Here is a 24,168-nt window from a genome sequence, read left to right as displayed (position 1 = left end):
TCTTAAAATACTGACCTACACCAGGATCTGTCCTACTGTGTTTGGGTTGCTGTACAATTAAGTTTTTGTGTGCGTGATAAAACTTGCATCATTTATGGGAACAATGTAGTTGTTTATGGGGAAAAGTTCCAGCATCTGGAAGAAACTGAAAAGTAAAGGGTGGGTTGGAGAGGTGCTCCAGCCCTCTAATTTGCTTTTATCCATCTTGGTTAAAGGGAAGTGCCTTAAACAGTGATACATTAGAGACTATGATGCATCACGATACGTTCATCTGCTTAGCAGCTGATTGTGTCCATATAGTTTAATAGGACTGTACCCAAGAACAGTCCTTTGACTGGTGTGTCATCATTAAAAACCTATCAGAGGCCAGGTAGCTCAAGGTGGACAGTGAGGGGCAGACTGTACCCTCCAGCCAACATAAATCAAATGTGGCAATGAAGCAATTGAATGATACGGGTATCAAACCTGAGCGTGCGTGAGAAGAAACAGCTTCATCAGCTTTAATGGAGGCAATAAATGTATTGACTTCTATTTACTGGCTCAAGAGCTCAGGGTTAGTGTTTTAGCTCCCAAAGGGAACATTTTTATTTCTGGTTTTGACTCCCACCCAAACCCCAATCTTTACATATCCTGTCTCAGGATTTATTGGCTCCATTTTTTCCTAGCTTAGTCTCATCATCAACTTCCAGCAGCCTGTTCCTCACAGTCATGCCCTGTGCAAGGATTCCTTGACAGCAGCAGTGATAGGTGAGTGTGCTTCTATAGTTAGGTGTTTCTTGGAGCTTGCCAGCATGCACTCCACAGGCCAGCTGCACTCAAATGACTGGCAGCTCCCATAGGATCCCAATGGTGTTGTTGACGGAACTATACTGCATGAAGCCCAGTAGATATTTCTGTCATTCCTGGCATTGCTGTTGGAGCATGGGGCACTGAGGTGGGAGTCTGCATGTCAAAGGAAGGCTTCAGCTTTAGCTGACACCTAGAGCTAAAGCCTTCCTTAGTTGGAGTCCTCACACTGAGCAAAATCCCTTTGTTACAGGACAGCTTTTCCTGCTTTTGTCATTAGGATGCTTTTGGTACTGGTGTCATCTCCAGGCTAGTTGTCTATCCACAGCAAGCAGATCACAAACCTGAGATGATCACAATGTTACCCTTTCAAGAGTGTGATTTCTTGATGCTGCTGTACCTGCCCAGTCTGCTTCAGAAGAGTCATTGGGGGGGAGAGGGGGGGGAAGGGTACCCAGGTGAGAGGCTGGATGGTTTCATTTCCTTAAGGCTCCAGACAGGCTTTTGGAGATCCTTGACAGAAGGGCCAAGTATCTGTGTGGTGGTTTGACCCTGACAGGCAGCTAAACTTTACTGCTCTCTCGGCCCCCACCATGAAGGAACTGGGGAGAAAATACAATGAAAGAGGGCTCAGGTGTTGAGGTAAGTGCAGGGAAATCACTCTTCAGTTACTATCATGGGCAAAACAGACACAGTGTTGAGAGATAAATGTAATTTATTGCGTATTGCTACCAAGTGAGAGCAGGGAGAACTAAAAGCAAACTGAAACTCCTTCACACTATACACCTTCACTTACTGTCTTCTTCTGAGTGGCACAGGATGGGGCTGTGGGCAGCCCGTAATACATCATCTCTACTGTTCCTCCGTGGTCATTCTCTTCCCCTGTTCCATGTGGGTCCCTTCCATGGAAGTCATCCTTCCCCAGCTGATCTTGTATGGGTTTCCCACAGGCTGCAGCTCTTCAAGTATGGCTCCAACACAGCTCCATACCACAGGGCCATCCCTCAGGCATTGCTCTAGCACAGCTCCCAAGGGCAACAGTTCCTGCAGGCCTCCTGCTGCACTGCAGGCATCAGCTCCCAGGGCTGCTCCTGCAGGGGCTCCATGGGCTGCAGCCTCATTCAAGCCACATCCACTGCTGCACCACAGGCTCCACCACAGCTGTGTAGGGAGATGTGTTCTAGGTGGTGTCCATGGGCTGCAAGGGGACAGTCTCCTCCATCACGGGTCTCCCCTGGGCAACAGGGAACTGCTGCTGCATGCCTGAAACATCTCCTTCCCTTCTTCTGCACTGACCTTGATGGCTGCAGGGTTGTTTTAGAGTTGTTTTTATTTCTGCTAATATGAAAACCTTTATTGTACCCACGGGGTGCAGAATGAGATGGCTCTTCTGTGTAAACAACTCTTTGGTAATTGTTTGCCAAATGTGAGCATATTGTTTTGCCTCTCTGATCTGTTTCAGCAGGAAAGTGGGGGAAATTTGGTATTGGACATATTTAGCAGAGCCTTTCTAATTGTTCCTGGAGCAACATGAGCTAACTAGGACATCCTTAAAACAATTCACAAACCTGAAGGAAGGAGTATTGTTATAGAAGACATCAAAAAGCAGGTACTGTCTCTGTGTGAACCATCAGGGTGAAATGAAGGAGGTGCGAGCACTAACAGCCATTGTTGGTTTTATATATGGAACTGTTTGGATTTGGAAATCCTAAAGTTCTCATATAAGAAGGAAGGCAAGGGAAACTTGGGAGAGATAAACAGAAATGTCTGGAAATTGGACCTTTCATGTTCTCTGTGCACTGAATAACTGGCAACTGTTACAGTTATTGCCCTGGACATCTTAAGCCAAGCAATAGCTTACAGTGAGAATTGCTTAGCTTGTTCTTGAGGGCAGGGATATATTTTCCCATGCACTGAAAATGTGATTTGGACATCATCCTGACTGAACAGGACAGCAGTCTCCAGGTGTTTATACTGTGAATGAGATGGCACTGATTTTTAATGCTTTTTTGTTGGTAGTGATAGTTTTCCTTTGTTTTCATGTAAGAGCAGTCTATAAATGTGCGAGAAAGTAGGAGAAAGAAAGCAGAAGGTGCTAAACAGCAGTGAAATGACACTAAAAGAGTCTGAATGTTGGATGTGCAGAAGGAAAGTGATCAGCAACCCTTAGTATAGTTGCAAGTGCCATGTATTTGCTTGCAGTACTGAGAATTTAACAGCTGGTACCTAGCAGTCAGGTCATCAGGTTAGCACTATGTTGCCTTTAGAGGTATTTCTTCTGGGTATTTCTTAATCCCACTTTATCCAAGACAGGCGGGCTGTCAGATCTGCACCAAACAGAAGGAAGAAAGGAAAACAAAGTAGGCACACACCACATTACTTTAAAAGCATTTACATTAGAGTTTAACACATTCAGCCTCTCCAGAAAATTGACCTTGTTCGTTCAGTTGTTTTCAAGTGGAGCTCTTCTCCTGACAAAGACTTGATACCTATGAGAGATGTTTGCTTTGTTTTAAATCAACTGACTTGTCTGTTAGGGGTGGAGGCAGCTGGAAAACAAAACAAAAAGTTCTCAACACTTTGGAGAGTTGTAATGAAGACTTAATTAACTTCTATCACTTTTCCCAAGCGGGCTCTGTCCCTTTGACACTTCCCTGTGAGTTATTCTTTCACAATGATTTTTCTCTTATTATGTTGCACTTATTGAAGGCTGATCTGTTTCCAAGCCCATTTCCAAAATGTGACATCCTAAGGAACCTAAACTATGAGGGGCCCAAATTAGAAATGATGTTAATTATCGTACAGTGCAAAGTGCCAAGAACTACTGAAAATCCACCTTGGCTCCTTCTGCACTGGTAGGTATGAAAAGTCACCTAAAGACCTGTTGCTTGCACTCTTACTCATGGGGCACTTAGGAAATTTCTTGTCTTCAGTGTACAGTGGACAGATGAAGTGATATAATGGTGGAAGCAAGTAGAAAATTCAAACCCTTACAAGCCAAATAGAGAATAGAATGTCAGCTTTTTGTTTTAAAGTATAAATAGTCTTGTAAAATATAACTGCAAACATATCCACTCCATTATACTTGAAATTAAATCTGAAATTAGAGTGCAAAATTCTTGTGTAACATAGTTCTCAATGTCAAACTGTAACATGTCTGAGAAACTCAAGATAATCTTTAAACAGTCATAGATAGTTGAATGTGACCAGCGATATTCAAAATCGATTTGGTAGATTCCCTCTCCCTGGCAACCCAAAGGATTTCAACAATCTCTGAAAAGAAAAGTAATTGTTTTGCTCACCACTTGTATTCCAGATTGCCTGGCGGTGGCTTTGCAAACTGCTCTTCAGGCACTGCTCCACGTAGGATTTGGGTTCGCAGCCAGAGAGCAGGATCTCTCCAAGGAGAGCGATGTACGCGATGGCCAGGCGGAGCGTGTCGATCTTAGAGAGCCGCTTCTCGTATGGGAAAGTCGGAACGTGGCACCTGAGCTGATCGAAGGCCGAGTTGATGCTGAGCATCCTCTTCCTCTCGCGGACGTTGGCGGCCCGGCGGTGGGCGCTGCCGGGGCTCGGCGCGGCGGGGCCGGGCGGAGGGGAGCTGTCCACTTCAGCACCCAGCGCCCGCTCCGGCGCTACGTCGAACGGGCTCGGCGGGGCTACCGGGCTAGTGGGGGCTGTGGGTGGGCTGGCAGAGGGAGGCCAAGGGAACAAATGGTCTGCCAGGGAGGAATAGTCCAGAAGGATGTTGTCTAGCTGGAGTTCATCATTAGGATCTTGATCCCAGAGGAGAAATTCAGAAGTGGTTTCTTCCTCCTCGAAGCTGTAACAAGGTTCCTCCATTCTCTGATCCAGCAGTCTGAATCAAGTTAATTGAAGTATTTCAGACTTCAAACTAACAGATATTAGGAAAATTATGTTCCATGTTCATTAATGCCCCCTTAATACCTGTCTGGGGCAGAGTCCTGCTTGTGTCCTTGTGGAAGATTGTTGCAAAAGTTCCCCTAGTTACAAATCCAAGTACGACTCATGATTTATATACTTCTTGGCTCCTCAGCAGGGGAAGGATCCTATTCTTCTACACTCAAAGGTAATTAGCATATGTGCTTCTCTTTTTATTAGCTATTCACTACAGAAGAATATGAATGAGTGCAATAAATGAGAACAAATTTTCTATTACCTTTCTGCTGGAAGACCCATTGAAGCAGTTCAATCTCTCTGTCTACTGTTTAGAGGGGGGTTCACACTGGGACATTATTGTTACTGTTGTTGGTTTCAGTAGGCAGTAACTGAATGAGGAAACAAACTACAGTTCTTTATCTTTCTGGTTAAGTGTTAATAGCCCCACATTCTCCTATAACAGGACAAACAAAACCCTATTGTAATGCTGTCAGAAACATGTGACTATGCCCTTTTTGACAGCAGAAGCCAGTTGCATCTTCTGCACTTCTAGTGGGAGAGTGGTTGGAATAAAGATATGTGATGTTAAAATGGAAAACAGTCTTACCTCACATTGAGTAAACCAACACCAATATATTTGCTGTATTTTCTGATTCATACACAAATTACGCATCTTTTGGATGCTGTAGGTATTTTGTAGTTCTTCTCAGACCATACTAAGCACTTGGAATTTGCAGATACTGCACCAGTCACAAATGTAGTCCTCAAATGATTAACAGGTGGGTCGCATCTTGAGAAATGCTGGAAACCAGGACAGTGGGAATTGTCAAATATGACAATTTGTGACTTTTCTTCCTGTGATAATGAACAAATGGGATGAAATGTGTTAAGCACCACCAGAAATTAAAATCAAGTTTGCAATGCAAATTCAGCCTCCTTGAGTTCTGCAATTCTTAAGTGACTATTTAAATTCCTTCAGAAGCAGTTTAAGTGGTATCTTAATTACTTAAATTAATGGAAAAGACACATATTTTAAGTTAGAGAAAGCCTGGATGATTTTCCTGAAGCATGGCATTAAGCACTTCTATCAACTCTATAAAATGATTAACTTCACACAAAAAGCTATGTCCTGTTTCTGAGTGAGGGTTCGATGTTAAATTAAGAACACAAGCCTTGTTAAGATAGCTAAGATATTTATTTAGCACTAATGTAGCTAGTAAAATTATCAATGGCAATTTTGAATCTCTTATATTTACCTCAATAAACAATCTTTTTTTGACTTCCTAGAACTGTTTCAACAAAAGTACTTGAGAGACCAAACTTAGACTATGTTTTGCATTTAAAGGATGATGTGTGCAGTCACTTAGCAGAGTCAAAGTCTGGGGCTAAGTCTAGACTTAGCCACACCTAGTTCCCTCTCTGAGAAGGAGCTTAGAAAGCAAGGAGTTCTTTCTGAAACTTGTGATTCAATGTGAGGTCTTCCCCAGCTAGCCGTGCTTCAGGCTCCTATCCTTATCATGATGCCCTCAAACTCCATAGTGACAGACAGTGTCTCCTATGAATCACAACAAGGGACAAAGCACTTACAGAGTAGGATGTGTCTGGGAGAGGTGAAAGAAATGGCCACAGTTTCAGGTGACAGAATTGAGAGTTAAATTTGAGCCAGTCAACCCAGAGGTCGTTCTACAACATTGTCTTTTAAACTATATAACTGTATTTTCCAGTGTTATGTGCAAGCAATGGTCTCAAAGAAATCACTATTTTTCTCTGTTGCCCATGCATGGCACTGAAGCTGCATGTCTGATCCCAGGAGTCCTTTCTATACACTACTAAGCAGATTTGGGCACTGCTATGCAGAAAACGAAGACTGGAAAAGCCTTCTTATCTCAGCTCCTCACCTTTGCACGCTGCACTAACTCTACTCAGAATACCTCTGCAGAGTTGCTGCTGTGTTGTTGACTTCTTGTAGGTGCTTTGCAGTTCCCAGATTTAGGATTCCCTTTTAAGTACTTATACATTTCAACAGCCACTTTTTAACTGAGCACTTGGTAGTTCTCATTTGATCACCTGAGGCACAAAAGTAAGGCACTTGAAAATACTTAAATCAGCAAGAAAACAGCAGGTCTTCTCCTGAATAGGAATATGGAAGAGATGGTTGTCCACTGGGAGCAATGGTTAGAAACAAGGATACCTGGCAAATAACATGGTTAGCTTTATGTGCTGGGTTCCTCTATCTCAGCAGATGCTTCTTCAGTGCTTAATGTTCCCTTCCAGATCCATCTCTGCTAATAGTGTTGCCTAGGGATATGTCTGGCTCCACAGATGGAAAGCAGATGTTCCAGCAAACCATCTTTTAGCATGTTCAGGGGAATTTGGCTTTCTTAGAAAGTCTCTGGACAAAGCAGAGGTGGGGGAAGGGGAGTGGAAGAGGGAGAAAAAAATAAGAAAAGATTTTCCCTTAGAAAGCCAACTATGAAAGAGATCAGGCCTCAGAAGAGAAATTGAGGTTCCCATGCCTCACACAAACCAACGTTATCACAGCTTCAGACTTGCTGAACTCTTGATGTTTCTGACCCTGATTTTGCCACATGGGGAGATAAAATACCACTGATTGGATCATTTTTGCACTTTCCATATCTGGAAGATATGGTTAAGGAGTCTCAAACAATAAACAAAGTGGAACCAGTACAAAGTTTGGGGGAGAATGCTGTTAATTATGAAGTGTAAATTCAGGATCTACTCAACAGTCATTTCCCCCAAATCATCCTCAAACTGAGCCGGATCTAGAGACAAAATTTGGTTATTGGTCATTTTCATCAGTAGTGGCTAATGACAGCCAGTTTGTGAGTCAGTATATCTCTTATGTCTGTGTTAGACAATGGAGCCTGGACCACTTGGATTTTGATTTGAATTCTGAAGGTTTAGGCAACCATGTCTCCCTGAATAGTTTTCCCAATTTGTAGAATAATAGATTGATAAAATCATAGAATTATAGAATAGCTTAAGTTGGAAGTAACCTTAAAGAACATCTAGTTTCAACCCCCAGCTTAGGGCTGGTTACCCCCACCAGATCAGGCTGTCCAGAGCCACATCCAGCCTGGCTATGAATGCCTCCAGGGATGAAGCATCCACAATCTCTTTGGGCAACCTGTTCCAGTGCATCACCACCCTCTGAGTAAAGAATTTATGTGAAACAAATAATCTAAATTTCCTAGAGGCTTTTCCTTTCCTTTTCTCCAGTCACCTGGGACTCGGCCTGACAGCAATTACTTTTCAATGGAGAATGGATTGGCAGCCACGTCAGCCAGCTCCTTCACAACCCTGGGATGCATGTTATCCGGCCCCATAAACTTGTTCACATTAAGTATCATGAAGCAGTCTTAGATTTTTACAACAGGAAGGATATTCATTCTGGGAGCTACTTTCTTACATTCTATTTGCTCTCGCCATCACCTAAACAAATCTATCTATGGTAGATTCTGGGATTTTCACAGAGCTTGAGTATAAGCCTGCTTTCAGGGAATATTCCTACTGAAGTCATTGAGAGTATTCAGAGGTTGTTTGGGAATTTATCTGTTCATTATTTATATTTACACTGTGTTTATTGGCCTAGATGGGGATTGGATCCCAAATGAACTTGGGAGAATGAATTATCCAAGTGAGAGAGTGTAGCACTCAGTGGCATAACTTATTCAACAAACATTAGTAATGATAGTGCTGAACTACAGCTGCTCAGGGGGATTTGCAGTATCTGAACTGACCTGGCAATTGGTTGCTTGATCTCTCTGCATGAAAGAGGTGGACCATTGAGTCCCTATACCTTCTTTTGAGCCATATGCTATGCTTGGTGTTCCTGAAGTACCGGACACAATGTGAAATGCTGGGGGGCAAAAAATAAGAGTGCAAGTATTATAATTTAACAATTGAATGTGCTTCTTCTTAACCTAAAAGGAGAACAAATATAACAGCGTAATGAAAAGCAGAAGGAGGATTTCCAGAGCAAGAGAATTTCAAAGAACTAATGTCTATTTCTGAGCTGCTCAAATAATTGCAAAATGAAACTATCATAGCATACACAGGATGTTGATTTTCAGTGAAAAAAAGCAATAGGGCCTTTATCATTCACAGGGCAGAACCATCAGATGTCAGAGTTTGTGGGGAAAGGCACTGGTGAATGATTGTTCATTCAACTTTGATTTATTTCTTTATTAATGTAAACTAGTCAAGATAGTCTTTGCTTTCAAAGTCTTTGGTGTTTAAAAGTGATAGCTGAAAATAGCTATAGCTAATAGCTGATACTGAAAATTAATCCCAGTCTCCTTAGGAGAAGGAAGTTATTATGTCTAATAAAAACAGTCACTCGTGGTTTCCCCCTTTTTCACAGAGCATTTTGAGTCAGGGGATGACCTTTGGACAGTTGCTGACAAATAGTTCCTCCTCCAAGTCATTGCAATGGGGCTTGTGACTGCTAATTCAAGCAAATGGCTTTCTTTAGGACACAATACATACATCAGCTTATTCTTAATTGCAGTTTGGATCTCAAGGGAGGTGAAGTGCTCATGGAAACTTCTGAATGAAAGTTCCTTGTGTGATGGCCTTAGGAGGATTGCTTGTCCTGCATTGCATGGTGTCTTCCTCAGCCACCTGAAAGATAACACAGGAAGGTTAACATAAGACATCCTCCAGAGACTGCAGATAGTGCTCATGAACATCCATACCTCTGTAATTTGTGACAAATAGCTCTGGGGAGAGGAATAATTTCAGTCCATGTTACAGCTAGTGCAGTTATTAATGGCTTTCTTTAGATGGGGAGAAACACCATGGTCCAACAAAAGGCTAGGACAGAGAGAAGAGACCCATGCTCATGCATCTCTAGATTACACCTCTATCAGAAACCCTGTGGTTTTTCCCATTTATGTGTAAAATCTGTGGGACTTTGGAACCCAAGGCCCTCACCAAGCACCCGCCCAGTGAGCAGGGCTTGAAGTCCAGGCTGATGGCAGACCCTGATGGCTGAAGCCTGCTCCCCTGCTCCCCCCAGCCCTGCTCCCTCCTGCTCACTGCACCTGCACTGCGATTCTCTGCACTAGTTAATCGTGCAGGCGGCACCTCATAAACCTGCCTGGAGACCCAGGGTTTGGAAACAGAGTTGCTGGGGCAGATTTACAGAGTGATGTCTGTTTGACTGACAGCTGTTGCTGCTTTATGGGAAGCCAGCACATGTTCACACTATAAAATGAGAACAATAGCTTCGGAAAGCCTCCATGTGTGTGAGATGCTTCAGCTCTGCTCTCCAGCCAGGAACTCCTTCTCCCTGGCTGTTACCAGCCACCTCAAATGTGTGTACACAGAGGGCAGAATGAGCACACCCAAAACCTGCTCTTCATGCAGAGCTATCGCATAATGTTAGCATAACACTGCAGGAGGGGAGAGAAGAACCTTAGTTGCTTATTATTGCCCAGTGGGTTGAGAGGATAGCAGGCCACCATCACAATGCTCTTTCAGGGATGCTCAGCTGATGGTGAGCTCACTCTATGTTTTGGCATTTCCTGCTTTTTTTCTACCAGGTCATGTCTGGGAAATATAGAAGAGCCAGCAGCGTGGGGAGTGGTCATTCTGTTTGTGAAAGGGGTGTGTTTCACACCAATGAAGGCTGAGCTCAAGTCTTGAGAAGATGCGGATCAGATGAATAACTGTGTGTCAAAAATAAGTTTAATTTTCCATCTCCAACACTTCCCTCCTAGCACTGAACCAGAGATGATTAACAGGGCACTATTCTCTAGGGCAGCTCTGCAGAACAGGAAGGTTATGATTCCTTGACTGAGAGAAAAAAAAGGCAGTGGCAAAAAATGAGGATCAAAGTAAAAGATCTGAGAGCCATTCCCAGCAGCACAAATGCAGTCTCCCACTGTAAAAGTAGTGAAGTATTCAGATCTGCTGTGTTGGCTGCCAGTTTTCTTGGGTAGGATCCCAAGTGTGAATTCCTGCTCTATGAATTCAGCATTAACAAGAAGTGAATTTTCATAGGATTTAAACCCAGAAGGGAATCATTATGATGCTCTATTCTGATTGCCGTGATAGCACACACCTTCAGTTGTTACCCAGCAACTCTGGCCTCAAGCCCAGTGGGATTTTCTTGTTGCAAAAGAATATTTTTATAAAGATGCATCCAGTCTTGACTCAAAGTCTCCAAGACCACCAAATGATCTGTGAAGGCTGATAGGTTATTATTGCCTTTACTGAAGGCTTACATCTGATTTCCTAGCTGAAGACTTACAATGACAAGTGCCATAGTCTGAAAAGTCAGATTTAAAACACAATCTGGCACTGGGAACTAATTAGTGGGTCCTATGGAGGTAGAATACACCCTTCTCAATAGCTAAAACACTGGGAATAACTGGGCCACAGGCAGGAACTCTGCCAGCAGCTAGGATGCACAACAGCAGCTGTGAAAGGGACCGGTAGAGACAAACCAACAAGCAAAGATCGGTGAGGCACATACCACCCACTACCTGCTGGCTGGGGATAGCTGGATCATGAAGTCATCCTGCCTAATTGGAGCTGCCTACAAAGCAGATGCTGACAATGGAACTGAGTGAGACAGCTCCCGAGACCAGTGCTGGCAGCAAATTAGAAGAGGGCATTGAGATTAATTGCTTCCCAGTAGCCTCGTTTTTCTTTTTCAAATATGAATGAAGGGATCTAGCCTCTACACCAATTTTCAGGAGATGAATGTCACTTGAAGTGACATAGGGCCTTTCTAGTAACCTGAAACAGCATTCAGAAAAGACGCTCAAGCACAATTAGCCTTGCATCAAAATTTGAGCTGGTGGCAGCCTGAAGGAATTTGTCCAGTATTTCTAGCCATTGTGATTGGTAAAGAACACTTCAATGGAAAATCTCTTGAGAAACGTGTCTGCTGTGGAGAGTTCTGCTGCTTCACAGTTCTGGGCAGCCAGTGAATTACGATGAAAGCAGTTTATGCAAACTCTGTCAGCTGGAACTGTTTCACCAGCCACTAACATGAATAATAATGCGTGGGAGATGTTACACAACTCTGAAAGCCTCAAAGGCTCTGCAGGTCGTGCCACTCGTGGGCAAAAGTTGGGTGCACTTATTTTATCTGGTAAGGTGCATTTAACTGTGGCTATTGCACAAAGACAAAAGCATGTGGCTGAGGTGTCTCTGGGAGGTAAGCTGTAAACTGATGTAGCTGTAGCTGGGGAATGGGATGCTGCAGCTCCCAGAAGAAGAAGTGGCACCATGAAGCTCCTCCAGAGAGCTTGTCTGTATGCTGTGTTGGCTGCATGACAAATACCAGAAGGTACTTGCTGTCTGTGTCATGTTGTTGTTGTGCTCTCTCTATAACACATCCTCCCAGATAAAAAAACCAATACCGTTCATTTAAAATAGTGAGCTCCCTCTTAAAAACGTGTTTTATATTGTGAGTGCAGGTCAAATAGCAGACAGTTTTGATTAATGAAACACTAAGGGGAAAAAAAAATCACATGCCTCAGTGGGAAAAGGTATAAAGGACAAACATGTAGTGTTATTCAACATTTTGAAGGGGGATGGGGAATGAGCAGGAATGATCATACTGAAACAGAAAGCCAGAGCCAATGCTCGCACTTGCCAAGGCATCAGCCAAAAGGAAAACACAACTCTGATCGCAGTAAATTCATGTATGAGTCATGATGAGCCAAGAACAAGTTTGCTTTCTTTTCCCCCTCATTGAACGGATGATGATTAAAAGATAAATCATGCTTGGAGTCAAATCAAGTGATTGGATTAAAGTTTAGTTGAGTATTTAGAGACTGTTTGGGACATAATGGAAAGCTAATTGAAAACTTACATTTGTGAGACCCTTGAACTCTCCAGCTCTTAATAAAATACTACTGCAAAGTACACCAGGGTTCCCTGTGGGAGAGATTCCTCTCCATGAGTGCTTTTATTCCTCAGGTATGTGAAAAAGAAATGGTGTTCGTTTTCTCTACAAGTTCACCAAAGAAAAGTATGCTCATGGTTGTAATTCAACTATTGCTTATGATGCAGTAACTTCATCTATTCGGTTTAGTGGAAACCAGTGAAGCAAGACAAAGAAAAGTTAAAAGAAGTTTTAAACACTTAATTCTTTTAACTAGTCCTTGCTCTTTGGAGCAGCTGGTATTCCAGCGTGACTGGCTGCCTGCACTGGGCTGAAGTGACTCTGGGGTCTTAAAAACTATGTAAAAATTCCTTCTGGATGTGCTGTAGTAGGAAATGTCATGCTTTATTTGGACTAATAATATAATTGCGTTCTGGAATCACCCCCAGTTCCTAAGGAACATACCCAGCCTCCAGCTTCAAAGCACTGTCCTTCTTGGTGGAAATACCAGTGAAACCCACAATGAAAGAGAACAAACTTTCTCATGTCCACACACAAAAAAATAGTGCTGGTTCTTCATTTGGCCATTTTCATGATAACTCCTAGCATTAAAGCAAAGCTGCGGAAACTCTAATCGGATGCATTTGCCCCCTTGCACTTTCTGGCTCCTGTTGGTTATTTATCTGCCTTTTTATTGCCTCAGAGGAGTGGAGGTCTTAGGTGTCAACAAAATATTTTGCAGCCAGAGCCTGTGTGCTGCAGGGCATTATCAGAGAGCAGTCAAGCTTTTATGACAGCCAGCCCTGTTTAAGTTCCTACCAGTGGAACTGAGAGGCCATGTTATTAAACAAATACACTTGCACATCATGTCTGAACTCCCATCATGCTGGCTGGCTTTTAGGTGAGGGAAATATGTCCTGTATAACCCCAGGTCTGTATAACTCTAGGTTCTAGGCAGGCTGTTGAGTTTCATGGCCCCACTGGCCCCAGGAATGGCTGATAGATGAGTCTTGAGAAGAGCACAGTAGAGCTGTCTTCTCCTCCATGTGAAAGCATATATATGATACATATTTCTCCAACCAGCTTAACCTTTAGGACAGCTTTTCTGCAAAACTATGTGTGAGCAGAGAGCATAGGTGAAAAGTTTATGTATGGAAGTTTTGAGCGGAAATGGGAATAAGTTATGATTATTTCAGTTGATGAATGTAAATTACCTTTCAGATAGGCTTTTCAGATCATCAGAGCTCAACTTAATGTGAACTTGGCCAGGTGGTTTAGTAGGTGTGATCCCAGTCTGATCAGCATGGTGCTTCAAAGCATAACCCCTGCACCTGTCCAACTGCAATAGAAGGGGTAAAACATAGTTCTTACCTGTGGCTGCCTAACTGAATTTTGGCTCCATAGCTGAAGATTTAGTAACTGTAGTCTAAAATAACTATGACTGAAATCACTTTGTGTTTGTGTTCTTCTGATGGACTAATGCACTGATGAACACAGGAATTAGTATCAGTCGTAGGCATACAGCTCAGTCAGAATCAATGCAGCAGTACTAGAAAATTAGATATATTGCACAAATAAAAGTATTTTTTTAAAATAACATTAAAAAACACCCCAAATCTGGGAAATACGTTTGGCTGTTTGTCTGCTGGACAGTGATGCTGCAAAGGATGCCAAGAAGCCACACAACCTCTCTTCTTTCTCTGTTGAGTGTCCAATGGCACCTTCTTAGTCCTAACAGATATGTCTTACCTGTTCTTAGAGGATGGCAGTCACTGCAGCTTCACTTGGTGTTTTTTGATCCTTAACTAGTAGAAAATGATTCCTAATGGAGGAGATGAAAAGTTGTGTGGGGCTAATAGTCTGGGAACAACTCAAGTTACCATCCTGGGTAAAGATCTAGTCCATTGAAGAGTTTACCCCATTGCCTAACCATTGCCTCCCATTGATTCCAATGGAGCTTTCACTGAGTGTGTTGTTCTTTAGCATCCACAAGTGTCTCCTATGTATCTAATTAGATGAAAATGCTCAGAGTCATAAAGCTAACCTTCTGCTTGTGCTAATTAATGTCATTTGCACACATCAAAATAGAGTTCACTAAGTAGCACTGTTACATAATACGCCTACAAAAACTAGCCTAACGTTTGCCTTTCCTTAACAGCTGTAGCTTATTCTTCATTAGAAAACATTATTATGACTTAAAATGATTAATGCATTCTGGGAATACTGGGTAATAGGTCAGCAGTCATAGACTATAGGACACTCCTAGAAAGATTAGAAGAAGACAGATCAGGAAGATGAATATGTTTCTATTCATTGTTGTAGATTATGAGATGCTACACCTCAGTGCAGAAGAATGTGCACTGGACACAGTGCTGGAGGTGGCAGTGTTGCTCAAGGTCAGTTGTGTGCGTGTGACTTCTGTATGCGGAGCTGCCAAGAATGGGTTTGAGTGAGGAACATTCTGAAAACGGAACATGTTGACTTGAAGATGATGGGTCTTGCACAGCATTGGGAAGAAGTGGGAAGGCTGTGTTTTGCAATGTTTGAGATGACATCTACGTGAATAAACATCCTCTCATTTGAGGAACATGTGGTTCGTGCTGATTTCTTGTCTGAATAGGATTGAAAGGTACAACACAAATATATGTGCATTCACTTAGTTTGCACTTGACTGTCCTAGGAATCAGGGGTGCTTTGTACCTATGTTAGCCAAGAGATGTGAAAGACTTAATCAGAACTCATTGGAATCAATATTATAACGGTCCAAGAAATGTAGTGCCTTTCTTGTAGTGTGAGAGGTTACGACTGTGCTCTGCTTGCTTCAGCTATGGACAGATGTTCACTTCTCTGCCTACCCTGACTCATCTTGCTGCCAAAGATTTCTTTAGCTCTGCCAACAAGAAACAGAGTCATTGTTCTCAATCCTGCAACCCTGAAAAGTCAGGAGGGGGCTTGGAGTGCAGCCTCCTTCATTTCAACAGCCATGGGGTTTATTTAGTGCAATAGATACTCCGACTGAAAACATAGTCAGTCCCAGGGTGAAATACTTGTATTGACTGAGCTCATGGTGTTAAAGCACTGCCTTGCATGGGAAAAAAAAACCCTCTTCAGGGGAAAATTGAGAGGATTTTCTGTTTAATGTGTTCTTGAAAAAAAGGAAGGCAAACTGCGTGCTCTAAAATAGCAAGTCAAGCATGGACTGAGATGCAGCAACTCCATGTAACAGCTGTAGCCAGCCTGGGTATAGCTGTGAGGTCCCCTGCGTCTGAGGCCACAATACCTCATAATGGGGCATTTTATCAAGTAACTTACAGGTCTTTTTCCACTATTACTGCTGACTGTGATGAGATAGACTGCCTGGGTGCTTTGGCTAGGAGCATGGGTTGCATTGGGTGTCATAAAAAAAATATGCATGATTTCAGGCTCCCCACCCCTTGCAGGTCTCTCATCTCCTCCATTTTAATGAAAGCAATAATAATTATAACAGTAAGATGATATACGTTATCCTAAGGGCTGTACACAGAGTGGTAAGCCAGGAGCCTCTGTGTCCCACTGAGAGCTCTTCTGTCAACTGCTGTTAATATTTCTGTACTCTCTGCAGCTCTTATGGTTAGCAAACCCCCATGAGGGGAAAAAGGAACTTTAGCTACATGCAGAAAATACAATGAAGAAGCTGAAAAAGATCACATCAGGCAGAGCTTATGGATGTGGGGTCCTGGATGGATTTTAGGAGGGCAGCACGAAACTCTTCTTTCTTGCCTTTAGAACAACTGTATTCGATTACATGTTGCGCAAATTAATTCTGTGTTTGTTTGTTTTTCCTTCTAAAACATAGGGCAGATGCTGTCTTATGAGACTGACTGTAGTGGCCTCCAGAAAACATCCCTGGGCTGTGCCTTGGGTCTAAATCTCACATTTTGTGACACTCTTGTGGTGGCAGGCAAGCATCTGAAGAAAAAGCAACCCAAAGCATTAAACATCTTTGCAACCTAACAAATACCCTATGCTTTGGTCATAGAGGTTCATATTCTGCAGAAGAAAAGATGGTTTGAGAGAAATGGGATACAGGATCAAGGGACATCAGACATCCAAATGAGCTATGAGAAAGTGAGTGTGGAAACTAAGGGAGGTCTGTCTTCTGAGCTCAGTAGCACCTGTGGGAAACACAACAGAATAAACAAGAGAGTATTGTAGGGTACTAATATATATCTGTCTTTGGGGGAAAAAAACCTCCTAGCTACAGGAGTACAGAGTTTGTGCTGTATTCAAGGGAGTCTTTAGAGAAAGCAAAGCACGTGTGCTGGCCATTTCCTCAAAGAAAATATTCTTTGTGAAAACGAATAATTTTAGCAGGGATTCTCGTCTTCCTCTTGAGGAGAGTAAAATGAAGTTGTGGGTCAGTGAGAGGACACCTGTGCAAAACCAAAGCAGAATTTCTAAGCCTTGAATGTAGCTCCCTCATATAGAGAAGCCTTGGTCAAAATGGCTTTCCAAAACCTTTTCTTTTATAAAGATGTTATGAGTGTGCTTTTGCTGGTTTGAAGAGGCTGTTAAACTACCGTGAATTGCTAAGACTCCAAAGATGGAACTAATAGAAAACTCAGGAAAGTTTTAACAGCTTTTCTTCCACAGAACTGAATTTGCCAGTAGTTCGTACCTGACTATCTTTCTTGACAAACTATTGTGTCATTTCCAGATGTGAGCACCACTGTTCTCCCCTGAAGATCATAAAAGAGCATTGCTCCTGAAATACCAGCCTAAGTCTAGTATTGCCAAGGTCATTCTGCATTTGTATTCTCAAGCTCTACCAACATTATTTTCTTCTCCTTCTTTGGGATTATCATCTCTCCAAAAAAATTCATCTTGTTCAGACCTCCTGTGTGTAGGAACCGGGCAGCAGAAAATTATTATTTCTTAATCTAAAATGTACAGTTAAAAGAAAGGCATTAAAAAACAACAACAACAACAAACTGGCAACTGAAATGAGGTCACTGAGTGGTTTGCTGGAAATGCCGTACATTGTGTTGCCCAAAACTTGGCATTTATAGAAGTGACCAGTTGGAAGAAAATAGAATTTTTCTTATGGCTGGTGTCAACGTGGATCACAAAGCCACACCGCAGATTTGGCATCTCTGGTGGAAATGAGTGGCTTTCCAGTCCGGTACAATCCTGCTTAGAGCGTCAGTCAGTGCGTAGATTGGGGTCGGTAAGGATTGACAGCTGGGTGGGACAGCATTGCATAAGTCTGCCTGGATTTTTGTCTCAGATTAATGATCTTCAAATCTGTTTTTCAAGGACACAGACTCACTCACATGTAAATAAAAAACAGAGGGAAGCTTTTAAAATACTCAGATCCTTGGTATTCCAAGCAACAACTAATGCAATGCCCTGCTAAGATATCTCATCAATGGAGAAGGTAGCTGTTCTTTTGTGCCTCACCTTTTCCCTATGATAACTCTCTGAAAGTAGTCAGTGGTGCTTTTCACACTGAGCTCTTGTGCCTGGCTTCATGGCCTCAGCTGAAAATGTGGCCACAATTTAGCATGCTCCTTCCAAAGACAGTTGTCCCTGGAAGGTGGTACAGCCTGCCCTAGGTCTTAATCAAGCCACAGGTGACATCTAAGGCAGTTCCTTTCCTTAAGCTTAGGGAGTTGATAATATCTGAGCAGTGTGAACCAAGGGCTGAATTCATCCAGTTCTGAGCAGTTACGTTCAAGAGAAGATGCTTCCATGTGGAGGTGTGGCAGGCCAGATCTTGTACAGCAAAGGTAGAGAAGGTGAAGCTGTGTCACGTGAGCTTGATATTTCATGAGCTTTTGTTGGAGCAATCCCACCTGCTCTGTCAGGCAGTGCCAGCACCTCAGGCCAAGATTCAATAAAATCATTGTTTCCGATTAAAAACCATTACTGAGATAGAAACTGAGAACTCCACATCTTGGCAGGGGGTGAACTTGAACATCATTTCAGAGGAGTAACAATATTAAAGCCCCATCCCGTCCCCAGTGAATTCAGTGGCAAATCTCCCGTTGACCTCAGAGGGAGTGGGATGAGGTCTCTACACATAAACACACTTGGGATAGATTCTCCGGGGCACTGTTCCTAGTTTTGGCTGTGGATGGGGGCTGTGGATGTCATTGGATGTCAGTGGTGCTTCCACCGAGTCAACACTGGTGGAGCTGGTGTGGGTCAGAGCTGGAATTTCATCTAATCAGTGCCCTGTGGCTCCCTGCACGTTTATCAAACGGAATTTCTAGCAAAAAACAAAGGGATTGAAAGGTTGAAAAACAATGAAGGAATGTGCACTTGGCAGCTCTGCTAACCAGATGTTTGTTTCTTTTTCCTTGTTCTTAACAATGACTGAAAAACTCGTGAACATTCTCAAGACCAGTGCAAGGTCAGTCTGAAAGTAGGTAAGAGGTGTCGCAACAAGGCGGAACGAACATCTGGGAATGGACAAATGTTAATTTATACCAGGATCCAGTTCTGTGTCTCCAAAAACGTGGCCGAACCTTCAGAAGGCTTGGGTACATGTGTGCTTTCCCTTCCCACGGCAAGCCCCATAGATCGTGCGAATCTCGTGCGGAAGTTTGCAATATTCCCTTTGTGATGTTGTGTGAACTGCTTCCAAGAGCTGCACAGAAAAAGGCAGTGGAGCTGTTGTGCTGGAGGGAGAGCAGAAATAAGCAATGTTGAAGTAAATATATACGCATGTATAAATATATGTATCCATTTCCTGGAAAATGCATACTTGTAGAGTGTATCAGCAAGACCAATGTTGTATTTTGTGCAGCTTTCAAGGGAGTGAATAACACCTTCCCTTGTGGAGTTAGTCTTATTAAATAAGTAAGTGTTCATTAAAATGGAAGACGTGTCTTTCCAAGGAATCCCTTGCTGATTTTGACAGCAAAAGGGAAAAAAGGACTGGTTGGGAAGGAACAGTATATTGCCTCAAGGCTTCACAGCAGTAAGCTGAATCTCTTCCTCTTCCTTTATTCCCTGTCACAATATCCTGCACTTCTTCAACAGTATGTCTGCAAGAGTGTGTGCAGGACCAGCATCCTTTTCTCTCACAGAAAATCACCTCATTAATCAGCCCACAGAACATCACACTCATGCAGATACAAAAGGAAAAAAAGAAAAAAAGGAAAATGAGAAAAAAGAAAAAAGGGGAAAAGAAAGGAGAGGAGGAGAGGAGAGGAGAGGAGAGGAGAAGAGAGGAGAGGAGAGGAGAGGAGAGGAGAGGAGAGGAGAGGAGAGGAGAGGAGAGGAGAGGAGAGGAGAGGAGAGGAGAGGAGAGGAGAGGAGAGGAGAGGAGAGGAGAGGAGAGGAGAGGAGAGGAGAGGAGAGGAGAGGAGAGGAGAGGAGAGGAGAGGAGAGGAGAGGAGAGGAGAAAGGGAGGAAAGGGAAAGGGAAAGAGAAAGGGAAAAGGAAGGAAAAGGAAAGGGGAAGGGGAAAGGGAAGGGAAGGGAAAGGGGAAGGAGAAAGGGAAGGGAAAAGGAAAGGGAAAAAAGCTATTATTGATTTTCATTTTTGTTAGCATGAAAACTAAGCCAGAGAGGTAGGAATGAGTCATTCATTACTTACTCATTCATTAATGGTGGGATTAGGAGCTGAGAACTTGTTATCTAACCAACTGGCTTTTTTCAGATCACATCTGTATAGTAGAAGACTCCACAGCCAAATAACATGCTCGGCTAGGAGGCAATCATTTACTAAAATGGTGTGTTTCAGATTGTGGTCACTCGAACTTACTCTCTCTTAAATCAATGTGGCAAACATCATCTTTTAACTACTGGTTCCATTTGAATATGTCCAATTCCAAGAAAGAAATAATTTGGATATATTTAAGTTCAGTTTATGTAGTAGCACTTCCTTGGGTTGTTTGGGCAGTATGTGATGGTGAATCAGTTTGACTGGTTTAGATTTGTAAGAAAATAGTCCTATCAACAGTGTAAGGATTTAAGGTTAGAGCCAGCAGCTTTTCATCAATACGGCTCACATAAGTAACATATCCCAGTGCTCATGATTATAACAGCATTAATGCCTTAGTTTGGGTGTTCAGGTATAATTATCTGTTTCTTCTGGCGCTGTACCCTCTGTAACAGCCCCAAGTCCAGATTTGATTGCTGTGAGGGCTCTGTGAACAACTGCTATTAACCTGACCACCTCTATATAAAAAGAGAAAATAGAAGAAAACTACTTCTGGAAGAGCTACTGTCAAAGTTGCTTCATTTTTATGTGACCAGCAGTTCACAACCAAGGTTGCTGGACATGCCTCCGTGTCTGGAAAAGCACTTGCCTTGTATGCCTAGACCAGGAACATGAGTTAAAAACGTCCTCAGGCTCTCTTAGGAGTTCTAGCAGAGCCTGATTTAACGTTTCACCAGAGTTTCCTTTCAAAACAATGACAAATGTGTTAGCATTCCCTCTGGAGATGCAAAGTCCAGACAAAACCACTCAGCACCGCGGTGCACTAGCCTAGCATGGAATTGCCTTCCCGTGGCCTGCTTTGTTGTGATGTTCCCAAGCCTATCCCTCATTTTTGTGGCCTAAAAAGCATGTTTTCTCAGGCTGCCAGCCCTTCTCAGTGCCCCTCTGGCAAGGCAGACCCTCAAGCATGCCTATTTTTTGCCATTCTCAAGGGATCCCTGACAGAACACCTTTCTGTCCTAACTGGATGTCACAGTGGTAAAATGTGCTGGAGAGGTGCAAGCTCTGATTTGTGTTGTGTTTAGGAGAAACAGTAAGTGATGCTGACACTATAATTCTCCCTCCATTTTCTGCTTCCCAGATCTCTGGCCATCTTCAGAGCCACGCTGAAAAGAAATCTTTGTTTGTTTATGGAGTTTCTGGAAGGCTCAGGTTTGTTTTCCTCTCCTCCGCCTCCTGCCAACACTAGAAGTGCCAAAACATAAAAGAGAGGCATTTCTGTTGGAGCTGCTGGCCATGGTTGGAAGGAGAAGTGCCAGAAATCTCAGGATAAATCTGCTCCTGATCCTTCCAGCACAGTCTTACAGATTGGAGGGATTTGGAGACTTCAAGCAAAGCATCTGGGCTGCTGGATACCAACACAGCCTGTGTTCCAGCTGGGGATGTGTCATTACTCATTTCGATAAGGGCAGTGGCACGCAAAGTCAAGGACAGAGGAAGGACTTCATGCTCCAGAGGTGGTAGCCATCTGCTTGCAGAATTTCTGCATGTGAAAGAATTGGTTTACTCTGTATTTAGTGCAGATGTTAACGTCAAAACCTTAAGATCCACATTTCAGGCTGTTTCAGTGGCATTGGGAGCTTTGGTGATGAGCTGCCTTTTTGTTGCCATGTGTAGTCTGAACTTTGGTTCAGACTCCTCTGTCACTTGACTAACGTGTTTCAACACATCCAAAACCTGCTCTGAAAACAAAGCTTATCTACCCCTTTGAACATCTGAGGAATGGGAGTGATCTGGACAAATCTGACTCTGCCTTCATCAGCTTCTAAGATGGAGGAGTTAAGGATCCCTTTTCCTGTTTAGATGTAGGTGGAACCAGTGGGACATCCAAGGAATGAGCTGTGTCTGTGTGGATCGTGTGCTAAGATGACAGTGCTCACATCAGAAAGCAGTGGCATAGTACAGGGGCAAGCCAAATTTTTTTTCAGTGCAATGTAAATGTCCTCAAAAGGCCCTGGATTAAGACCTATCTCTTGCTTTGTATGGTGTATTACTTTAGTGGGTGAGAAGAGTGCTTGCTGTGCATGTAGAGAGGCTTCCTCCTCCAGAATCAAGGTCATATGTGAGTACAGAAAAAAATCCTGTATGGGAAAAATTCTCTCTCAGGCCTCCAAGAACACAGAAGGATTGAATAAGAGATGAGATTTTATTGGTATGTTTCTTGCATATTGTATTCAAGAAGGAAGGCACTGGTGAGGTTCTGCAATCTGCTGGCACCACGGGACAGCATGGACATCCATAGTCCACTGGTTGCTGCAGATGAGCCCCTTTCAGGGCAAATGAGCACTGAACAGATTTCTGACAGCGTATGAACCTTTACTGGATCTCATGCTATTTCCAGTTACAATCGCCTCTGTTAGGGTTGGACTTTCTTCTTCCTCTATCCACTACAACTGGTACCTGCTCCACCAGGAGAGGGGACTGTTATCTTCAAGCCATCCTTCAGAAGACTCATAAGGTCATGAGTGAAGATCTAGATCATCATCTTTTCCTACCTAGCAAGCAAGTAATATAATTGTGTTGTCCTCCTGTGTGCTTCCAACCTTGTGGAAGAAGTAGGGTGAAAAGTTCAGCAAATCACAAACTTTTTAATAGCAGACCTGCAGAGCTGAAATATTAATACCAATAAAATAAGGAGGTGGTGGTGGTGAAATTCATTTGCCAGTGGCTGATGGAACTTCAGCTATTTAAGTTGTAAGCAGTTTTGAATCCACATGTAATGAAGTGTTCTATCTCCAACATCAGAGGAATGCTACTTTTCTGAACCTGGATTGTCCACAAAACAAAACAACAAACAAAACCAACTAACACACACACACACACACACACACACACACACACAAATACCCTTGACAGTGCAGATCTTCCTGTAAACAATCAGTCTGGATATATTTTATGATGTGATTTATGGAGAGTTTGTTTCGTAAGACTCAAAACAACATTCCTATAAAAGCATAAAAAACTCATGTTCTGGTGGTGGATGAATGCTCTTGCCTTTTTTTCCCTAACTTGAAACCTGCTCAGTGGGTGACACTACTTGGAAAGATTAATTCTTCATGTGTGGGCATCATCAGTAGCTTTGAATCAGCGCCGACTGCAACTCTATCATCCTTCTCATCAAGAGCATTATCACAGCACCTCCTCAGGCTAGAAGATAATCAGTGAGTTTCAAGTTGAGTGGAACATGCTACTTTGGACTTTCAGCATCAGCTTTGTTCATTCTTTCTTGTGCAGGCATTTTTGTATCACTTACGCAGCACAGTCTTAGTGTTCTCTGTTCAAGTCATGGAACAGATTAGATAATCCCTAGGCCTTTTCCACCTCTAACACTTGTGGTTCTGGTTAAATAGCTGTCAAGTTCTGAATTTAAAAGAGAAGAAGAAGCCAAGGGTTTTGAGGTTCTGCTGGGAGGATTACGACTTGTAACACATTCCATAGACTTCCAAAAGTGTCTGCCCTTTTGGATTTCTGGACAAATATTGTTATTCAGCTTTCTGCAGGCCTTCTTTGTCGATTACCACGTAATGCAGCTTTTCCTTCTGCTTGTCTACTATGGCTAGCTTCGGTGGAAAACTACCCTCCCTCTCATTGTTTATGACTGAAGATGTTTGTCTGTTGCTGAAGCAAAACAAATTTCCTTACAATAAAAAACACATCTGCCAATTCACTTTTAAATGTGGCTCTTGGAATTTATAGGAAAGTAAAAGATCCCAGGGAAATGAATTGCTCTCTTGTAACCTTGCCAAGGACACGTAAAAGAGCTGATAGGTCTTTGGCCTATTGTTTTTGCTGTGATCTATAAGCTGCACATAAAAATTGTATCTCAGATGGCACAGTTTGGAACTGTGGAGTTTTCAAAAGAGGTTAAGGAGCTTTTCACCTCCAAATCACTTCTCTGAACCTGACCG

The 24,168-nt window shown here is 42.8% G+C and overlaps 1 protein-coding gene and 1 long non-coding RNA gene across 2 annotated transcripts in view; one reads left to right on the top strand and one right to left on the bottom strand.

Moving 5' to 3' along the window:
* Nucleotides 1–24,168, top strand: part of LOC146760159 (uncharacterized) — an 89,659-nt gene that overhangs the window by 54,921 nt on the left and 10,570 nt on the right. The gene's annotated exons all lie outside the window — the stretch shown is intronic.
* On the bottom strand, nt 1,484–7,095 carry LOC116653692 (uncharacterized). Its single transcript, XM_032445979.2, has 2 exons — nt 4,089–7,095; nt 1,484–3,113 (listed from the first exon to the last, which is right to left on the bottom strand). The coding sequence occupies exons 1-2, from the start codon at nt 4,627–4,629 to the stop codon at nt 3,076–3,078; spliced, it is 579 nt and encodes a 192-aa protein (XP_032301870.2). The 5' UTR covers nt 4,630–7,095; the 3' UTR covers nt 1,484–3,075.

This window comes from Coturnix japonica, chromosome 7, assembly GCF_054131305.1.
Source record: "Coturnix japonica strain WE chromosome 7, WE-NBRP24, whole genome shotgun sequence".
Taxonomy (NCBI): domain Eukaryota; kingdom Metazoa; phylum Chordata; class Aves; order Galliformes; family Phasianidae; genus Coturnix; species Coturnix japonica.
The sequence above is the reverse complement of the archived record's forward strand: the minus strand, read 5'-3'. Positions and strand labels throughout refer to the sequence as shown.